This window comes from Anthonomus grandis, chromosome 22, assembly GCF_022605725.1.
Source record: "Anthonomus grandis grandis chromosome 22, icAntGran1.3, whole genome shotgun sequence".
Classification (NCBI taxonomy): Eukaryota; Metazoa; Arthropoda; class Insecta; order Coleoptera; family Curculionidae; genus Anthonomus; species Anthonomus grandis.
In genome coordinates this window covers 18,948,929-18,970,446 of record NC_065567.1, presented here as the reverse complement: position 1 = coordinate 18,970,446, position 21,518 = coordinate 18,948,929, and the positions used below count along the sequence as shown (strand labels likewise).

Below are 21,518 nucleotides of genomic sequence, written 5' to 3'. Positions count from 1 at the left end.
TGATTTTGTCTTCATTTTGCACTGATTTATGCTGAGGTTCCGATAGAAATTCGTTGACTTTGACTGAAGGTTCTTTTGTCAATTCTCTCTTCTGGAAATTCTCTGAACATTAAGTCGCGTAGAGGTTGGGTATATGGACTTGAGTTTGTTTAGGAAGGGGATCATGGCTAACCATTCTTGGATAGGGAAATTTTCCTCCCCTCCCTGTAAATCTGCCTCACCTAAATGCTTTTTTTTTCTATTTTAAAGAAATCGATAGTTTATAGGAATCGATAGTGTAAGTCTACATTTTTTTTAACTTACATTAAGCCGAACAAATGCTATCTATTTTTACGATAATCTATAATCCTTGATCGAACACATAGAATAATATTGAGGGGGTATACGTAATACAAATAGTAACGTATAATATTGAGGGGGTATCGAACATTTGAAATAACTCTAATATTCAATCAATGCTAGCTTCGAACATTTTTTTACAGCTTCCTTCTTATTCTCATTGCCCTTACTTATAATAAAATGTCGTAAGAGCGCGCCACTGATGAAAATAATGAAGTAGGGGAGTGTGGTGTAATTATATCTTAGTTAGGTTATTTAGATTTTTTCTAATTGAACTTAAAAAATTATTTAGTTACTTCAGGGTTTCAAAACCACAATTTAAATCGTTAATTAACTAGGCTTTTTTACATGAAGAAGAAAGCAGTCATTACATAGATCAGTAGCCAAGGCATCAAAAAACCCATTGAAGAATTATAAAAAACCAGCACAAATTTACGTCACAAAACCATATTTAATAAACATATAAAAATCACACAATAGAAAAACGTTTTATAACTTAACACTTAACTTCTAATCTAACGACCCGCTACAGCGTTTGCGGTAGCTTGGCTGTTGGCTCCACCATGGCCAAAACCATCACTTCTACTCGAGGAACTTGCTGATGAAGAGGTACCAGTAAATCCGTTGCCAGAGAAACTTTGAGTTTGTGCATTAGCATCTGCCGAACTACCTCCAGAAGCACCTACAGAACAACAACTTCTTATAATCATAAATGAGGGATTCCATTCCAAAATTCGCATTGTCTATATTGAGTAAAATTTCACAATTGGCAAAAGGGTTTGTTAAGAGCTATGAATACGAACGCAAGCAATTGCTATAATAATTACGGTAGTAAGTTAGCATTTACTTAAATCCATTTCGACAAAAAAAAATTAAATAGACAAAGCGAGTTTTGGCATGACGGCATGGATACGACAAGTTCTGACATGAAAAATGCAGCATTTAAAGTTTTTTCAGCATTTTGAAAAAAATACTTTCCATCGATCGAAGTGCCGCCTAAATGAGAGTTTAATAATTTTCCGATGTCCTAGTTTTTTTTCGTAAACAGTTACTCAGTTGTTAATTTATTCCACCTCTATTTGATCAAATTGCTTTTCACATTTCAATTGACTCTAGAAGAATCTAGATTGTTGTATTATTTGATCGCGAAGTCCAACACAAATGAATTTCTGGAGAAAATTGTCTTGTTCAATCTCTGTTTTAAGTGATAAAACTCTAGATTTTGAATGACGGCATTTTAATTTAATATTTAGCACTCACTCTTTGAAATGGCGTAAAAATAATAAATCACGCCACAACGAGCATGTAAATACCATTCTGCGTTCGACCAATAGGAACGCATAGGCATGGACACGCAAGTTTTGACATGATACTTGATTTTTCCTATGCTTTTAATATGGATTAAGGCGACTTGTGGTATGTATTAATTCGTCTAACGTAAGATTAACAGATGCCATAGACATAATTATCTCATTTTCTCAAACAAAAAAGGATAAGGCGGGTTGTGGAATGTAACCCCTCAATTAGTATAGGGGTTGATTAAAATTTATAACATAGGTTTAATATATTAAACAACCGTTAGTTTACAAACCTGCCGAAGCACCTCCATTATTACCGCCTCCTTGTGAAAAACCGCCATTTCCATGACCAAATGGTGATCCGCCTCCGTTACTGCCGGCACCAGCTTGTGCGTCCGAGTTGGCTGAAGATTGTCCACCGCCGAATCCACCTCCACCTAAAAATTAAGTCTCTTAATATGTACAAAATTCTATTTAAACTATATACCTAAGAATCCAAAGCCACCACCACCACCACCTCCACCTTGAGGGAACGAGGATCCTCCAAATCCTCCGGCGTTAGCTGTAGCACCAGAGTTTGCTGAGGCATGTCCACCTCCACCTCCACCTGAAAACCCCAAAGAAATTAAAGAAAAAAATATTAAAATTCACACTACTTAAATACCAAAGTTGTTTCCACCAGGTCCTCTGTGATGTTGGAATCCTGGACCTCCATGTGAGAATGACGGTGGTGGTGGTGGTGGTGGTGGAGGACCTCCATGATGACCGCCAAATTCATTAGGGAAAACTAATCCTGAAAAATAAAAAACGAATTTTTAAAATGATCTGAATCTGGGCCATTTATTTTTATTTCCAGATATATGATGAAAGTTTATATAATGCAAAAGTCAAAGTCAAAATATACTTTATTTGCTAAGTTTACAAACTTGTGCTAAAAAGTTCCTAATCCTAAAATTTATATGACTAGTATTTATTTGGTTATACAGGGTACAGGACAAAAACAGAATACAGAATCGATTTTGATTGTACATAGAAGCATATTTTATATAATAAAAGAAAAAACCAAAAAAGAAGAAAAGAAAAGGCAAGAACCAACATAAAACAAGAATAATAAAAAAAAATCTGATCAACAGATATTTAATTAAAAAAGGAACATGATTAAATATTTTACGACTAACAAATATAAGAGAGTTTCTCGTTGAGGAGGTGGGGATTGGAAGAGATAAGTTGCCTACTTGACGAGTATTATGACTGGTGCAGGATGGTGGACTTATGGACTTATGTATGAGTGTTACAGTTTCCAATATAAAGAGTGAGAAAACTGTTAAAATTCTTTCAGCTACATTACAAGAGACTCTCAGACCAGATAGATACCTTAATGCCTTTTTCTGAATAGTAAAAATTATGTTAAGGAGCACAAACCCCAAAATGGCAACCCATAACGGATATGAGAGTCTATTAAGGTGAAATAAACTGAACGAGCAAACAACCCCACCAACTCATGCCTGGCAACCCTGACTGCAAAACAACTAGAAGAAAGTTTAGCAGCGAGGCCCAAAACATGGTTGTCAAACCTTAAACTCTCATCAATGAAGAGGCCGAGAAATCGACAATAATCCTCACCATGTGGGCTCTGCTCATCAAACAAGAAACCCTCTACATTACACTTAAAGCCCAGAACAAAAGTCTTATCAATATTGAATACAAGCTGGTTGCAGATGCACCACTCTTTAATTTTGTGAAGGTCCTCTACTCTGAGAGATCTGACTACTTTTTGATCTTTGTTAGGCCTTTGTTAATTGTAGTATCATCGGCAAACTGAACCACTAGTCCATGCAGTGATAGAGAGCTTAAGTCATTAACGTATATTAAAAATAAAATAGGACACTGATCCTTGAGGTACACCACATTTCAGGTGTGCTATCCCTGGTGGACGAAAATTCACCATCCCAAAGCCACTTCCCTAAATCCATAAAAATCAAACTTTAAAAAAGCAAAGAACTATAGTTATTATTAACTTATAACAGAGAAGTCTTACCTTGCGCAGAAGCAGAAGCATCCGCTTTGGCTCCAGCACCTCCTCCGCCGAAACCTCCAATACCACCAGCCTGAGCGTTAGCATTGGCCGATGCTTGACTATCACCTCGGCCACCATGACCACGTCTAGCAAAGGGGTATGCAGTACGTGCTACTCTTACTCCATCCATAAACCTTATGGGCACGTAAAGGTCATCTTCGTAGTCTATAGCGGATGGGATTTCTAAAATGATGATCGTTATACATTTTGAGAACAAAAAAGTAGTATAACATAAGGAATGGAAATCACAAAATAGTTTTACCATTAACCAAAACTCTTATTTAACTCTTGACATTTCAGTGGTAAAACTGTTTTATTATTTGACTGTCACACCAAAGATTCCAATCATAGGACCAATTTGTTAGGTGTTTAAAGATATTTTTCATATTTAAGGCCAATATTTATTCTAAACTGAGATTCTTGAAAATGAGTGGTGGATCAAAAATAAATAAGTTTGTTGAAGAAGTAGTCCATACCTGCAGTGGAGTTAATATGTCAATGGGTAACTAAGTGAGGGAACAAATTGAGGGTTTTCGTCAATACATATAAAAAGCTATAGTGCCTCTGGCAAGGTCAAACGGTTAAAACAATTATCGTAGTGTTGTAATCATGTGATATTAATGTTTGTGTAGATCCAGTTTTAGTCCCTTTCTCATGCATCTTAATATGCCATTTTTATTCATTGTTAGTGGGTTTAACCTTTTGACCTTGCCAGAGGCACTATAGCTTTTTATATGTATTGACGAAAAGCCTAAATTTGTATCCCTGATGATAGACATGTTATATGTCCATCATGAATAATTTTTAAATAAATTTAGTGAAGGATGACCGAAGCATTTTTAGTTACCCATTTAAATAAGTTTGTTATAGTGATTAAGTTTTGATAGTTTTTGAGTATAAGCTCAAGGTTAGCCAGGAATTATTGAAAAAACTAATTCAAATTTAAATGATAAATGTGATACTCAGAATATGCTTTATTGTGCCAAAATTAATTGTTAATAAATTTGCAAACATTAAATTAATTAAACTTAAGATCTCTAGATAATTTTTATTTTTAGTTCGTTATTTGTTTTGGTTTCATGATTAATTTAAATTTCTAGAGTGTTTAATTATGCAACGTTGTTAATGGTTTTTAATTTTTTACACATAAGGAGATATTCCAATGAAAATTAATTATGCATTTTGATTTGGATATGAAATTAAATTATGTTTTTAAATTTTACTTTTGTGTGACGTTACTAGATTTTTAACGAAATCATTATCAGTTTTTCTATTTTGAACCATTTTATTTTTCATTGTTTTAAGTGTGATATATCGTTGGAAAGGCAAAACAATAACGTCCGTTTAAAAACGAGTTGATGATGGCTCTAAAAGACCCAACGTTTTAAATAATACAAAGAGCACAAACTTGCTTTCGACATAAATTTATTTCAAATTTAGCATTCACAAATTTTCATAAATAAACCAACCACATAATATTTTCAAACATGTTTTATTTTATTTTTTTGAAATATCGTGAAGGCCACAAAAATAAATTATTTACAGATACTCTCACATTGCATGTATCTACTTATTATTTTTTGGACGGATCTAAACAAATCTCAAACTTCTAAAACTGTTTTTTTATGATAATTTGAATAAGTTAAACTGCGATGCCAGATATTAAAAATAAAATTAAAAATACAAAAGACGTAGTTACATATTAGCGTTCGAAAATTAATTACCACTGACAAATTACGAACAGGTTTTTCGTTTTTCCAGATTCGGCATTATAAAAATCCGATCCGTTCAAAATCAGAGAGGCGATAAACAACAAATTCGATGAGCTATAATTTTATTATGAAATAAATTAAAATTTATGTTAGTTTCATAGGAGTGAACCGGATATGGTAGACTCGACGGGAGATTAGATGGAAAACTTGAACCTCTGCTTACTTACCTTCAATGGGCGCTCCATTGCTTAAGGCAAAAATCGCACAGAGCACGAAACAAGCAGTTCTGCAATACATATTTAATACATAATGGATAAAGATGTCACTAATTTATAGAAAAACATTAATCCCCTCCTTTAAAAAAAGATTTGCTTGCTTGTTTTATACATTTAAATTTTGGGGAAATACCAAAGGAGATCTAAACGTGTTTAGTGATGAGCTTTTTAAGTAAATAACGTATCTCTTCGTTAATGAAATTTAAACCGGCATTTTTTCTACATCATGCTAATTAAATGTTTGGTTTGCGTTTTGCGGAATACACACTTACATATGTCGGTACGCTGATGGGAATTCTAGAATACCATATCGAATAATAAAACACAGAATCCTATTTGTTAGACCGTTTAATTCGCATAAATAAAGATTTCCAAAAAAGCCCGGTGTTTTTTTAATTAATTAGTAGTAATCTTCATCATTACATTTACATAAAATTTACTACAAATCTATTAATAGATAAACCCGATATAGTTGTGATCTAGGCAGGAGGTCTAAAATTTTTCAGGTATTAAAATTTAAATTTCAAATTATTATATTTCGCTTTAAAGTCCAGTATTGGATTTATTTTATGGAAATATAATGCAAACTAGATAGGTAGTATAGGTTTGGTTTTGGCATAATTCTGCGTTAGTGATTTTATATTTATGTGTAAAACGGTATTAATGAAAAACGGCATTTTTCCATATATTAATAAAATATCCAAAAGCGGATCTTTTTTGGTAGTAACGTTTAAAACCGATGAAAATAAAACTTCTCAAAGTCATCTCTTGAAATTCAGTCGTATATTTAAATATCTCTTTAGACCTACGATATTAATTCTTATATAATCTAAATAAAAATATTTTTTATAACTTTCAGGCATTTCAAGACACTTCTTTTCATCGTAGATTTTTGAAACTACTTTAAATTTCTTCCTTTTATTTAAAGGACATTTTTTAAGTCATTTTTTATATAGTATATTTCAGATATTTAGAGTCATTTACCATCTCTTTTCAAATATGTATTGTTATTATTTAATATCTTTTGGCATTTGAAGCTATTTCTTTAAGCAAACGGAAATCATATTTTTTCTTTTATTTTAGGTATTTGAAGTAATTTTGAGTCACTATTCTTTTGGATTGTTACTGGATAAACCTTTGTTATCTCGGATATTTTTTCTATTGTATATTCTAGAAATTAAGGGTCATTTTGTATTAGATGTTTAATAATTTACAATTTGTCTCAGTCAAACTGTATGCCGACGACAATAAACGAAAAAATTGCACGTACATATAAACGTACTAAATCTGAAGAAGAAATCCCTTGCATAAAAACAAGGTGATGCAAAACTTTTGAATATATGTGCGCATATCAACAACGAGTACCAGAAGGAAGTAGATTATCACTTAAAATTGTTTTGTAACCCTCTATCCAGTTCATCCCACAGTAATTCGATAGGATTGAGGTCCGGTGATTGTGGGGGCCATACCATAACTTTCAGAAGATGTTGCCTTTGTAATTGACCTAAATATTGCTTGCACAATTTCGACGCGTGCTTGGTCTCATTGTCATGTTGAAAGATGAAGTTTTCCCCAATTATTCGAGTACCAGAAGGAAGTACATTGTTACTTAAAATTGTTTTGTAACCCTCTTTTCGAAGAATTCCCTCTATTTAAATTAGATCGCCCACTGCAGATCCTCCGAAACAACCCCACACCATCACCGAACCACCACCGTGTTTAACTGAGGCCACCGTACAGTTCTCAGCGACCCTTTCATTGGCATAACGGCGAACAAAAACTCGCCTCTTCGTTCCAAAAACCTCGAATTTCGACTCGTCACTCGAGAGAACTTTCTTCCAGTCATCAATGGTCCATTCTTTGTGTGATTGGGCCCACTCAAGTCTTTTCTTCTTATTAACATCCTTCAGTAGCGGTTTTGATACAGCTAAACGTCCTTTAAGACCAGCATTATGAAGTCGCCGTTTTACTGTCGAAACACTAACCGCTTTTTTACGCTCCTTGTTGATTTTTGCTGTGATTTCAGGGGCGGTAAGGCGTCTATTGCGTTTGCTTGTAATTATAATATTTAAATCCTCCTTTGAACTTGTTGCCTTTGGCCTACCCGATCGAGGTTTGTTGCTAACAGTCCCTTCTCTGGTGAATTTCTTAACATTATAATCGACAGTTCGCCTTGGAATTTCCAAATCCGTCGAAATTTGACGGTTAGTCTTTCCAGCCTTATGAAGTCCAGTGATAATACCTTTTCTTTCTATCGATAACTCTTTTGCTTTAGCCATTTTAAATAATGTTGAAAAACCAGCAAAGAAACGATGACAATCGTCAATAAGCAAGCGAAATTATTTACCAATGTTACGTAAAATCAATTCTTGAAGACTAAACACCTTTAAATGTTTCAAATTTCATCGAAAACGAGATGTAAACAGATTAGTTTTTTAGAAGAAGTGCATATTTTCACTACATTGTTTGTTATTTGCAAGACTATTTTTTTTAAATACTCAGTGTTTTCCAACGAACCATAGTTGATAGGTATGCTGTTTAAGCATGCATATGCAATTTACAAAAGAGATACAATCTATAAGATTTTTATACCTAATTTAAAATATTAAAAAGAATACATGGTGGGCAAATACTTTTGAGCGGTAGTGTAACTCAAAATGAGGAGGTCAGCAAAGATGTTTAAAAACCTTTTGGTTTCCAATATCCCCATGGGAAAAAAGTCTAAAGGAGTTAGGTCGGGAGTTCTTGGCGGCCATCCAAAAAGTCCTCTTCTCTCTATATAGTATCGAACAGGACATGCAAAATGAAGAGGCGCACCATCTTGTTGTACCTATGTGTTCCTATAGATGTTGTTCTTACCATTCTCCCGAAACTGTTTTTCAATTTTGCTTACAGATAATGTATCGGTGATAAATCAAGATACACATTTCAATCCATGAATAAGTCTATAATTTTCTTTTGGGTTCTTGTATTCGCATTAATGTGTTCGTATTATTCAGACAAACCAAGTGGTTTCAAATTTTGAAACAAAAAATTATAAATTACATATTTTGGAAATAAGCAACAAACGCTATTGTTTAAAAAAATCATCTAAAATATTTTAATATGTATTTCAATTTTGGGACACACTTTATCACTCCTCAGGGATCTTACTGTGCCCCTCTGCTCTTCAATCTATTTGTGAATGATATTGTTAATGTGATCAATCATAGTTCTCTACATGCAGATTAAGCAGGTGAATGATATAGCCAAACTTCAGGAAGATCTTGATGCTTTGTGTGAGTGGTCAGTGATGAACGGATTGAGGCTCAATATTTCCAAGTGTTGCTACATATCATTTCATAGAGGTTCGAAGAGATTCAATTCTACATATAGTATCCTTGGTAAGTCCTTGCAGTATGTGAATGTAGTCAAGGATTTGGGCGTGTGGTTCGATAAGCATCTGAGTTTTGTTCATCACATCTCTAAAATAACTTTAAAGGGACTAAGAGTGTTGGGTGCTGTAAACAGTTATAGTTCACATTTCTCTCTGCAAGCCTATAGACTCCTTTATGTCTCACTGGTTAGATCTAATCTTGAATTCTCTTCAGTAGTGTGGTCTCCTCTATATCAGAATTCAATAGATATAGTTAAGGGAGTGCAATATGGATTTTTACGGTGTAGTTATTAGCTTTGTACCATCTTGGTACCGAGTACCATCTTGAGGACATGAGAGTAAGGCTTAACCTGGATACATTGGCCAAAAGACGTGTGAACGCTGATCTTTGTCCTGTCTTAAGCTGGTTAATGGCATGATTAATGCTCCTGACCTTCTTTCTAAAGTGGGTCTTAATGTTCCAAATAGAACTCTACGTAATTTTGACCTTTATCATGTTCCTATGCACAGAGCTGAATATGGCCGTCATTCTCCTATCGATAGATCTCTGAGTGTCTTAAACGCTCATAATATTGATTTATGTAATAGTTCACTGTCCGTTTTTAAGAATAGCCTGAGCAGACTATGGCTGTAATGGTGTCAACTCAGTTCTTAGATAATTAAATATATATATATATATTCGTATTATTATCGTATTATTATCGTATTATAATAATAATAATAATAATAAATACCATATTAATTTCTACATAAATCTTCAAAACGATTTTCAAGTACATTTAGGATAATATTAAATAGTAGATGGACCACATTTTAAACATTTGTTAAAAAAACTTTTGAATAAAACAGATTTTATAATTTATATTAAATAAAAAAAATATTTTAATTATCTTGAAGACAATTAATCACATAAATTTCAAATTTTGTGGCTATGTATAATTTGATATGCAATAAAAAAATAGGGTTACTATTTTAAAAAATCTTATTTTTGGGATACACTGTATAACTTCGTTCTCGACAAAAAAAGTGTGCAACTAAAAATACTACTTGACGGGTCCGAGGATTTTTTTGAGAAAAAAGAATCAACTACTGAGTTTATGTCCGTAAATTACAGACTCACACTACATATTGAAAGACAGTGTAGACTGTATTACTTCTGAATATTTGATATATTTTTCCATATCTTCCAAGCATTTGAAGCCTGTATAAATAAATATATAAATAAATTTTTCGTGATTAAAATGTAATAGTGGATTAAAATCTTAAATAGTGTCTTTAACTCTTCAGAGTATTTAAAGGATTTTTCATTTTATTTTTAGAAATTAGAGCCATTTTAAATTTCTTCTCGAAATTTGTCATATTCATTCAATTTGTGGATGTTCCAGACCTTAATTAAATTTTATTTTGCTTTTGTACTTATTCTAAATTATAGATATCTTATAACTATAGATATCTTACCTTTGAAGCTATTTATTTTGGATCACTGAGGATTTTTTGTATGGTTTCTTTTAAGATATTTACATTTTTTATGCCTTTCAAATATTACATATAGTTTTGCATTTCTTCAAGACTTTTGAAATTTAAAAGTAATAATAGCTTTTTATGTAATAACAGAGTAGATACTTTTGCATACCTTTCACAACTTTGTTTCACTGCCTGTCTTCAGATAATACAATAAAGATTAACCGTAATAGGGGTATGAAGGCAAATTTATGTATCTATAAATGTCCTATATAGGCCCTGAATATGTAGTGAGAAATATCTTATACCATAATATGTTGAAAATTTTTGATCAGTTCAATACTAATTAAATATCGAAAACAACAAAGTCAATATTAAAACTGAAATTTTTTACCCTTTAAGAGTGGGTTTCGAAAAGCTCTGAAATGGCAATATTTACTGAAATTATTAAAAAACTACATAAATGGGAAAATAGAAATATTAATTTTGAAAAGTTAATAATTGATAAAGTTTAACATACAAAACTGGCTATTGATTTAATAAAGGCAGAGTTTTAATGAAAAATGTTTTTTTACTGTAATATATTAAATATTTATTATTTAACTCATATTTGCTATAAAAAGAAAATGCTTATACATATACATGTAACATCCGCATTCCTATGTAAATTTAATAAGAAAAACACAATTTTCGACAAAAATAAGCTTTTTTGATGTACAGGAAAATCCATGACATCATTTAACCACTTACCTACTCGTAAAAATATTAAAATGAATATAAATATTCATAACTTAGAACACTTTCAATGACATCCAAGCCCCTTCATTCATTCAAGCCGCTAATAATCTGTTCTCGCACGTGATTATATTGGTATTAACGATCAAATTAAAATTTATTTTATTTTTGGTTGATTTAGAACATGATATTAAGTTTACCTTGGACCACATAAGTATTGTATATGTAAGTCTTTTTTGCTTAAAGCATTAATCACTTATAAGGTCGTCATTGCCGGAATTTCGAAAAAAACGACGGTTTTAAGCTCGGCCCTGGGTCAAGGTTTTGGTAAAAAAGAAGAAACAAAGCGCTATTCATTTTTGTTTCCTTTTTTGGGGGGTTTCTTTATAGCAGACCGCGGCTGGTGGGACTAATACATTAAAATAAATTATGCGGAATCAATAAAATTGATTTTAATATAAGCAGTTTATCGTTTTAAGTGATAAAAATTTATAACGTTAATAGGAAAAAAGGAATTCCAATTTGAAATTTTACGTATGTTATTATGAATAAATTATTACTGTTATACAGTGTATTTTAAAATTCCCAAACTTTTAGGGTTTATTATAACTTGAAACAAATTGATTAATAAAAACCTCATATCTATGTGAGATGATCCAACAATTCAAAAAATATGAAGTTAAGTATGCAATAGAGCCGTTTTTATAACTAAAATGAGGGAAATGCAAAGACAGAAAATAAGACTTGGCAATGTAAAGATTCTATTTTAAACAAAAATAGTATGCACCTAATAACTCTTTTTTATTAAGGTTTTTAATTTAAGGTAAAAAAAGGATGGAAAAAGATTTTAGATATAGAAACATGGGAATAGATTACAGTATGGAATTAGTGGAAAATACAAGAGCGATATCTAATTCCCTATAGACAGAGAGCCAATTTTTAATGTATTCGTAAATCCAGGTATTTAGTAGCAATAACAGCCTTTAAAATTTGAGAGTCAATAACCACAAAGTCCATATAAAGTTAATAAGCATCACACCAAGTTACGATCTTTTTAGTATCCACAGTTATAAGCTTCTAACAATATTCCGTGACACAATCTAATGCTTTTAGATTAGTTAGCCTTATATTCTCTGATCTGCCGGTATGGTTAAAAACCCTAGGCACTTTCATTATAAATATGTACTGGCATTGTCTTATTAAATTACTCCAAAGCATTTGATAGGGTTAACCATGAGTTACTTTTAGCATTTCTGCAATACTATACTGTATTTCAAATAGGTAGAGAGTAACAAAAAGTAAATTTCCGAGGGTTTTGTGGTGATTTTTAAATGTAACACAGGTAAGCATAATATATAATATGCTAATTTGGTAGGTAATGTTTGGCATATTAATAAAACTTCATTGTGCTTCTGCCAGGTAATCTAGAGGATATAAATAAATAAATAAAAGTGGTAATAAAAACACAGTTAAACATAGTAGTATTTGCTGTTACGCGGTAGTGTTATACAGGGTGTTAGTAAATAAGTGCGATAAACTTCATGAGGTGATTCTACATGGAAAAACAATGACAGTTTGCTATATAAACCTATGTCCGCAAATGCTTCGTTTTCCGAGATACGGGGTGCTAAAGTTTTTCTTAAAAATTGACGATTTATTTATTGCCCTGAAACCGGTCCAGATAGCATTTTTTGCCATGCAATTAAGAATTTTATTTTTACCATTGGCGCGCATACGGCTAATGATTTCAATTTTTTTAAAGAAAAAAATTATACGCCACTGAGATATTTTAAATTAAAGATAATTTTTAAATTCCTCGTTCAATTTGTGACAAAAAACCTTTCTTACCTTTTTTTCGTATGTGGCGCCATTTTTATGCAAAAAAAACATCTTTACGCGTATTTTTCATTTCTTTAATACATTATCAAGAACTATCTAATACAACAACATTAAACCAGAACAATAATAGGAAATAACAATACTAAAATTTTACAACAACAAATCTATAACAAGTGTTCAAAATGACCTCCCTCAGACGTTACACAAAATTCAACTCTTTGCTTCATTGATTCTCGTATTCGCGCAAATATTCCTAATGTATTTCTTAGTATCTTACAGCTGGCTATAATTTGATTCCTTAGGTCATCAACATTTTCGACGGGAGTGGAATAAACTAATGACTTAAGAAAACCCCAAATGCAAAAATCTAGAGAATTTAAATATGGCGATTGAGCAGGCCAATGTTCTGTACCTCCCCTACCTATCCAACGATTTGAAAATACTGTATCTAAGTGATTACGTACATTGATACTAAAATGGGCTGGTGCACCATCATGCATGAACCATAAGTGTTGACTCAGCTGTAGAGGAATTTCTTGAAAAAGTAGGAAATGAAGGTAAGATTCTCCTGTTAGGCGTTGTGGGAGGAAATATAGGCCGATTAAATGATCGTCAATTAATCCAAGCCATACATTTACTGAGAACTGATGCTGAAAATTACCCTCAAAGATTATATTTGGATTCTCCTCAGCCCATAAGTGATTGTTATGGAAATTTCATATGCAATGTCTTCCAGAAGTAGCCTCGTCAGTAAACAAAATACCAATTGTTTGAATTTGGATAACTGAGAATTTGAGCGACTTGATAAAAAATCCATTGGCAAAAAAATATACGCGGAAAAAAGTCTCTAGGTAGTAGAGCTTGCACACGTTGAATATGAAATGGATACAAATGATTTTCTCTAAGGATTTCAAATACAGTGAAGTTGCTTACATTCAATATGTTGGCAATTTTTCGAGTACTTGTTTCAGGTGACTCTGCAATTAACTCTCGAACTGCTTCTGCTAATTGCACCGTTCGTCCTTGTCGAGGGTGCTCGCAGTCAGCCATTTGTTTCTTAAACGTACCATTTTCACGCAAACGTTGGTGAAGATGAACAAATATTGTGTGATGGGATACTTTACGTCCTGGATACAACTCAGCATACAATCTTTGTGCTTGCCGATCATTTCCATTACTTCGGCCATAGATCAAATTGATATCTGACAGACGCATGTGTAAAATTTTCCATTTTTTTCGATAAAAGGAAAACTAATTACTTGTTAATACTAAAAGCTTAATAGTAAAGGAAAGCTAATTTGACATTTCATATTTCGCAGATGAAAAACGAAGCAATTTCGTAATTGCTACATACGTTTATATAGCAAACGAGTCATTATTCCATGCCGAATCACTCCCTGAAGTTTGTCGCACTCATTTACTAACACCCTGTATATAACAGATAGACATGATCAGATGACAGATTTTTACTTCAACGAAAAGAAGTTCTAATAATAGATTGTCAGTCAATAAAAAAGTTATTATTTTAAATGTGCATGATAGTTTAAAGAATGACCACCCTAGTTTTGCTGTAGATGCAGTTTTACAGGAATGCCTTTTGCATACTTAAAAAGGTCTTATTACTCTCTACATATTTGAAATAGACTATAGATATAACTATGGAAGAAGTTAAAAATGCAATCCCGTTCTCAAACAATAGAAATGCTGCAGGTCCAGATGGAATTTACTCGGAAGTCTTTAAAATCTTAAAAAGTCGCTAAAACTGATCACCGATCGGACGTTATTTCTTCCGACTGGCTCCAACATTTATAATGCTTCCAAAGAAGAGCATGTCAAAAAGAGGCAGCGACTATTGGCTTATGGGCTTGATGGTTATCTTGATGTGCTTTCTTAAGATTTTCCTTCCATAGGTACGCTAACAACACCGTCATAATCGCGAACTCGTAGGGCAGTCTTCAGATCAAGCTTGACGATATGGTAACTGACAAATAAATGATCATTAGTAAGAATTAAGTTGGAGGAGGTATTGTAAAGGTATAGAACTAACTAATCGAACGCGTTCAGTCATATATATCTTGGATGCCTGGTCAATGAAAACTGGGATGCGATGCAGAAGGTCCGTGTCCGAATTGAACAAGCCAGAGCATCATTTGTAAAAACTACTCTATTGCGGAATTGAGGCGTAGACTCTAACAGATGCCATGTATAAAAAGAGGGAAGACTGATGTTAAAAATATCCTGGATGGACAAAGTGCGAAATGGGGATGTGCTTGCGAGAATGTTAAAAGATCTCGAAGTCGTGTTTACTCTTTGGACACATTTTTAGAAGCGAAAAATACGAACTTCTCAATTAATAATATAAAGCAATCCAAGGCAGAAGACAACCCAAGCATTGATGAATATCGTGGGTAAAGAATTTATGACAATGGTATGGTGAGAATACAAAAGTCTTTTTAGAAAAGCCGTCAAAAAGTACAAATAGCCCTAATGATTGCCAACGATCATAGAGGATAAGGCATTTAAAGAAAAAGTAATACTTGTGGTTCAGCGCTGATGCTTGTCTTTCGGTAAGGAGTTAACGAGCGGAGCAGCTACAGTCCGTAACGCTCAATGGGCAAGAATCTAGTAAAATACATATTCTTAACAGGGCTCATATATACACTTTCCAACTGTGTACTTACCGTAAATCCTTCTTCTAGGTAAAAAAAAACTAGGGAAATACTTCTTCTAGGTAACATTGTTTAAATCAGCTTAATATTCTGGTGGGGACAGAAAATTTTGAACATTGTGATAGTCCTAGGAACCTGGAGTTGGAGGTGAATATTGATTTGAGATTCTCATCACATATAATAAACACACTGTATGAAAAAGACGTTCACTAATCTTCAACTCATATACAATCCGCATCATTTATTAGATATCAAAATAAAAACTCTCTTAAATGATTTAAAGCCAATTCTTTCGCAATTTGTAAATACTTTTCTCAGTATGGTAGCACTACTGGTTTCTGCATGCTCAGGAGATTGAGTGTTCCAGAGACTTCCTTTATTACGTTGGCTGTGACTTTATGATTATTAGGATGACTTTAGTATGCACGTGTAAATCATTGTATTTAGGAGTTTTCTCTGCTTCTTTTTCTGTGATGTAGTTTGACGGGACAGCTACGTCTATTAAAAGACATTGTTTTGCTTCCTTATCTTTCACTTCATTGCATATATTTTTTGTCTGTATAAGTCTGGGTAGTGGACTACTGGATCTGGTTCGTGTTCGTACCACTTAATTTTTACTTTGACATTGTAGTGCTTGCATGTGCTTTGCCACTATGTTATGTCGGTCGAGATATTCTTTTTTAGCTAAGGTAGGTCAGCCAGATGTTAAATGGTATGTTGTCTCACGAAAGACAAGCCAAAGACAAAGCCTACATTTTACGTCATTGCCAGTTTCAAGGATTTTTGTTTTCACATATTTTGTTTCTAGAGCCTGGTGTTGGCAAATTGTTGTGAGTGATTTAGTTTTTCTTTAATATTTGATTTTACGAGCCATGTCCATGTCTGAATATGATTGGCGAGTCCTTTGTTTGCTTCCTTTGCTTTTGTCTATGTAAGGGTTTGTCTGTTATCCCGTCCTTTATCTTCACTTTTATCTTTTTACTCTATTCGGTGAATTCGTTTGGCAATGCTCGCGGGTATAATTAATTGGCACATTCGTCAATATCTAGACATTTGTACACGTCCAGATGATCTAGTGATTTGATGTTATCTATGTCTCTTAGTTCAATCCGTTCCTTTGATGTTAGTTTTCCTGTCTTGAATGAAGTTTTCGGGCATTTGTCCAGACTAATTTTCTTTTTTGTGTCATCGGTGAAAATATTTAAAAATTATTTCAGTTAAGGCCAATTTGGGTTCCTTTTTTATTCTTATATGTTCGCCAAATTATATATTAATTAAGTGTTTTTGCATCGAGTTTTTTAAAAGTTTTATTAGATTTTTACAACTCCAATTGAGCACAGTAAATTTCACAAGTTTTCCTTCTATCATTTTCCTAATTATGCCACTTTTATTACGAAATTCATATGATGATACTCAAGAAATTATTTAAATTTTAAAAGATTAATATGTCTTCTTAGTCAAATATATATTTTTTGTGGAATTTCCATATATTAATAAATTATAGAATTTGCATATTACTACGTCACGCGATTTAAAGAGGCAAGTTCAAGAACTTTTGTGACGAACTACGACAATATAAATATCCTAATTTATTCAATAATTAGTGGTTTGCGATATGTATATAACATTAATTAGCATTTCTGAAAATACACGCTTATTTTAATTTTATTACCTTACAGGTTTCTACTGTATAAAATAAGTATAAAAAAAAGTACAGGATCAGTTAAAACTATAGTATTTTTGTTATTAAAATATTGTGGAATTTTAGTTAGCTTCCTGTGAAATTTTATTATCAAAATTGCTTATATATCGCGATATTAGGAATAAAGTATTTTTACTGAGGAGCTAAATAGACTTTCTGGGTGTAAATAATTTATAAAATTAATTTTTCTATCAGCAACTCTCAAGTTTGGTTAAATTCAAGTATATAACTAACTATTCTGTATACAATTATTTAGAAGATTTTGTAGAAAAATTAAATAAAATTTTTGTATAAATTGTATTGTAATAATATCAGCAATATGTCAGTAGTAACATAGACAATTTATTTACCTTATACAAGAATCTAACTGTCCTAAAAAATTCATTGACCTCTTTAAAGCAGCTTTGTATATCCTTTAAGGCAACCTTACTAACACCTAATGTTAACCAAATCAAACCAACAAATAGGCCTTATGTCTACCTAAAAAACTTACCTAAGAATTGCTATTAAATAATCAATCAATACAGAGATCCAGCAACTATGTTAATTTTGGTGACCTTCGTTCTTCGTGTGACAGACGGTATTGAGATAAATCGAAAATTTCTTGTATAAAAGCCGATCCACCGCGCCCAGCGATATCAGTCTCACTAGATCATTTCAAACAACCAACAATCAAAATGAAGATCACCTATTTAGTAGCGTTTGCCTGTGCACTTTACATTGCCCATGCAGCTTCGATATCCACTTCTGAAAGACAGAAGAGGAGTCCTATCATAGGGGCTGCAGCATTAGGAGGTGGTGCCTTAGGGGCGAGTGTATTGGGCGCAGGAGTTTTAGGAGCTGGACTTTTGGGAGCCGGTGCTCTTGGAGCTGGAGCTGTTGGTCTTGGTGTTGCTAAGGGGGCTGTTATTGGAGGAGTTGTTGGAAAAAGCATGTAAGTCCATCACTTTTTTATCTAAGCAGTTCAATTGGGGATGATTTTTAATAATTAGTTTGCACGGAAAGTTAAATACTAAAGGGATAAGTTCGTTAGTTAGCCGGAATATTCTATAAGGATGGTACTTGCAGAGATCGGATTTTGCTCATTGGCTTTTTTAGGGCATGTATGAAATTTCAATTTTCTATCAATTGTTTTGAGTTCTTTGAGCAAAAACTTTTATATTTTTTCACCCAACTAGTTACGAACCATAAACTATAAACCATAAAGGGTTTATTAAAGAGATACCATAATGATGTCAAAAAATTTATTTCAAGGCAAGTTCAATGTCTATTAATGTAACAGTGATGATTAAATTAACTTCGAGTAAATTAATTTCAAGTCAATTATTGCCCTGTAAATATTATTTGGTAAAACTAATATAAACACATGGTTAAATTATAATAAAGTGAAATAGAAAAAGAATTAATATTAGAGAATATATAGTAATTTTTAAAAAGGGTAAATAATATTTTGGCACCCTTCATATGAAATACACAGCTAGGGTGAGGTAGCAATAATAACACGAAGCTCTGAAATAAGGAAAGAAAAGAGTATTTCTGAAATACCTTTCGGCATAAAGGGTATGTGACTAATTCAGTTTTTGATAAAACACACAATAATAGTAAAGTATCTAGAAAAGTGTATATTTCAGTACATCATAATCTCGCACAAGATGTGCGTGTATTAACAGATTTGTTGTATTACACAGCTTGTTTTTCATCTTGTCCTATCTTTTGTTAAAGATTTATTTATTTGCAAAATTAATTCTCTGGTTCTGTTGCACTCTTTTTATTATTTTTTTTTTCAGTGGAGGCGGATACGGTGGTGGTTATGGCGGCGGATACCACACTTACAGCCATCCAACTGAAGTTCATGTAGTCCATCTACATGACCATCATTACGATGGAGGATATGGAGGAGGTTACTCCTATGGAGGTGGTTTCGGATATGGAGGTGGATATTCTGGTTGGTGGTAAGTAATGTTTTTTTGAACAGAACTAATCGAGTCGTTTTTAAAGAACCTCATATTTGTTAATAAAGGAATTAACTCCTAAAAAAACTTATTGGCAAGGCCCTATTTTATTATTCCTGCTTATATTTGAATATATATTTTTTAAATTTATTAATACAATTTATTTTTTTTTATTTCAGAGCCCTTCTTTAAAACGGGTACCACAAAGGGAATGTGAAGTACACATACGCTTGTATAATAAGTTAGTTGTTAATAAATTATTATTTTCTTTGGTAAATTTGTTGTTTTTTTGTCACGAATTTATTTAAAAAAAAGGTAATAAAATTTGACGTATGAAGTGTCTCAACTCGGCATGCAACAGCTTCTGTTCGTTACGAGCATGCGCACAGATTACTTGCTGAACATTTGACTTGCGCATGAGAATTTTGAGATTCTGACAATAAGTGACTTTGACAATTCTAATCCTTTTTATATTTTCTTTTATTTATATTAATATTGCAAAAGAAAATATGTTGCTAGGATGAAATCAAATAAAGAAGTTGCAGTATTTAAATAAATGACGTTGTAATAAGATTCTAATAATATACTTAACAATAGACTATAACTAGAGGGTTGATGAGATATGATAGTTTGAAGCGCAAAAATAATGCAACGCTTCTTGTAACTACGTAATACGTGGATGTTACAAAATCGTATTCCTTTGAATAGCTATAACGCAAGCAAGAATTCTATAACATCTGCTGATGCACTTTATTTACTTCAGTAAAGGCAAGTCTAGTAAATATAGATTGTCATAGGAAAGATAACAAGGAGGCACGCAATTGAAATTTGGTATCTTTAATAAAGTAATACTTAATATGTGATATTTAATAATTTAAGTCGAACATTATTAGAGATGTGCGTAACTGTCTGTATAAAAGAGAGAAAGACGACCAACTAATAAACGAAACCATAAATAAAAACAATGGCATAAAATGCTTAAGACCAGATCTAGGGAAAAGCAAATTTTCTTCTTAACTGACAGTAAGGAATTTTGGAAATCGTTGAGAAATATTACTCAGGCCTGTCCGAATCCAAAGTAAAATATCAAAACGATGAAGGTTAAAGTGAGACACGTCGGATTTGAAGAATTACTGGAAGTAAATGAGGAAAAAGTGAAAGCCTTAAAGAACATAAGAACAACAAAGCCCCTGGAGAGGAATATTCCAACCGACATGATGATCAGAAGAGGCTCTAAGCTTGAAACTGATACCTCAATAAACTAATGTCTACAATATGGTAGAATCCTGTATACCTGAAGGAATACTAGAGTTAACCTGGTACAGGTATCTTGACTGAATTTCTCTTGCCGATGCCTCTCCATTTTTCCCAGTCTTCCGTCCATCAGCTCTTTTACCTTATATGCTTCCCTCTATTGCAAGCTTCCCAAGACCGTTTCTTCCAAAGGCATGTCCAAAATAGGCTGGTTTTTCTCTGTTACCTGCGTTCTTAGTCTTTTTTTAATATTCAATTGTTCTAATATTGACACATTTGTTCTTCAAGCTGTCCAAGGAATTTATTAAATTACATCTCGAATGCATATATGCTCTTATTGTCCACACTCCGCCGCATAGAGGAAACTTGGGAAGACTAGGGATCTGATCAGTCTGATTTTGGTCGCTAAGGTGATTTCGTGACTTCTCCAGGTTTTAGTCATTACATTTTTTGTAATAGCTGCTCTACGTTTAATTTCCTCAGTAAATCCACCAGTATTAGTTGTTGCAGATCCCAGGTTCACAAGCTGACTTACAATGGCCATTTTATTTATTTAAAATAGTTGACTTTGGCTATTACAAGGATCCTTATCTCTATCTATCTATCTATGCGGATGTTTTCTATTCTATCTAGTAGTTGACACAATTCCTCTTTAGACTAGCAAAAAATATCATTTGCATATCTCAGATTGAAAACAGTCTTCAGTAACAGCTACTGAAGAAAGTTTTTTGCAACAAGCAAGGGGAATCCATTTTATCCTGAAGACGTTTGTAGAGAAACGTTACGGATTGAGTGTCCCATCGTTGAGCTAAAGAAACTTCATGAAATC

The 21,518-nt window shown here is 32.8% G+C and overlaps 2 protein-coding genes across 2 annotated transcripts; one reads left to right on the top strand and one right to left on the bottom strand.

Moving 5' to 3' along the window:
* Positions 1-770: 770 nt before the first annotated feature.
* Positions 771-5,816, bottom strand: LOC126748525 (uncharacterized). Its single transcript, XM_050457817.1, has 6 exons — positions 5,654-5,816; positions 3,676-3,897; positions 2,302-2,430; positions 2,125-2,244; positions 1,931-2,074; positions 771-1,021 (listed from the first exon to the last, which is right to left on the bottom strand). The coding sequence occupies exons 1-6, from the start codon at positions 5,721-5,723 to the stop codon at positions 855-857; spliced, it is 852 nt and encodes a 283-aa protein (XP_050313774.1). The 5' UTR covers positions 5,724-5,816; the 3' UTR covers positions 771-854.
* A 12,294-nt stretch (positions 5,817-18,110) lies between these two features.
* On the top strand, positions 18,111-19,712 carry LOC126748775 (acanthoscurrin-1-like). Its single transcript, XM_050458221.1, has 3 exons — positions 18,111-18,417; positions 19,271-19,435; positions 19,615-19,712. Coding segments are annotated over exons 1-3 (423 nt in total). The 5' UTR covers positions 18,111-18,160; the 3' UTR covers positions 19,616-19,712.
* The last annotated feature ends 1,806 nt before the right edge of the window (positions 19,713-21,518 follow it).

Bases quoted from the DNA above. Each gene is read 5' to 3' on its own strand.
- LOC126748775 (XM_050458221.1), top strand. From the start codon at position 18,161: ATGAAGATCACCTATTTAGTAGCGTTTGCCTGTGCACTTTACATTGCC. The intron at 18,418-19,270 runs GTAAGTCCATCA...TTTTTTTTTCAG, and splicing joins GGAGTTGTTGGAAAAAGCAT to TGGAGGCGGATACGGTGGTG.
- LOC126748525 (XM_050457817.1), bottom strand. From the start codon at position 5,723: ATGTATTGCAGAACTGCTTGTTTCGTGCTCTGTGCGATTTTTGCCTTA. The intron at 2,431-3,675 runs GTAAGACTTCTC...TTTATTTTTCAG, and splicing joins TGCTTCTGCTTCTGCGCAAG to GATTAGTTTTCCCTAATGAA. The intron at 2,075-2,124 runs GTATATAGTTTA...CTTAATTTTTAG, and splicing joins TGGTGGCTTTGGATTCTTAG to GTGGAGGTGGATTCGGCGGT.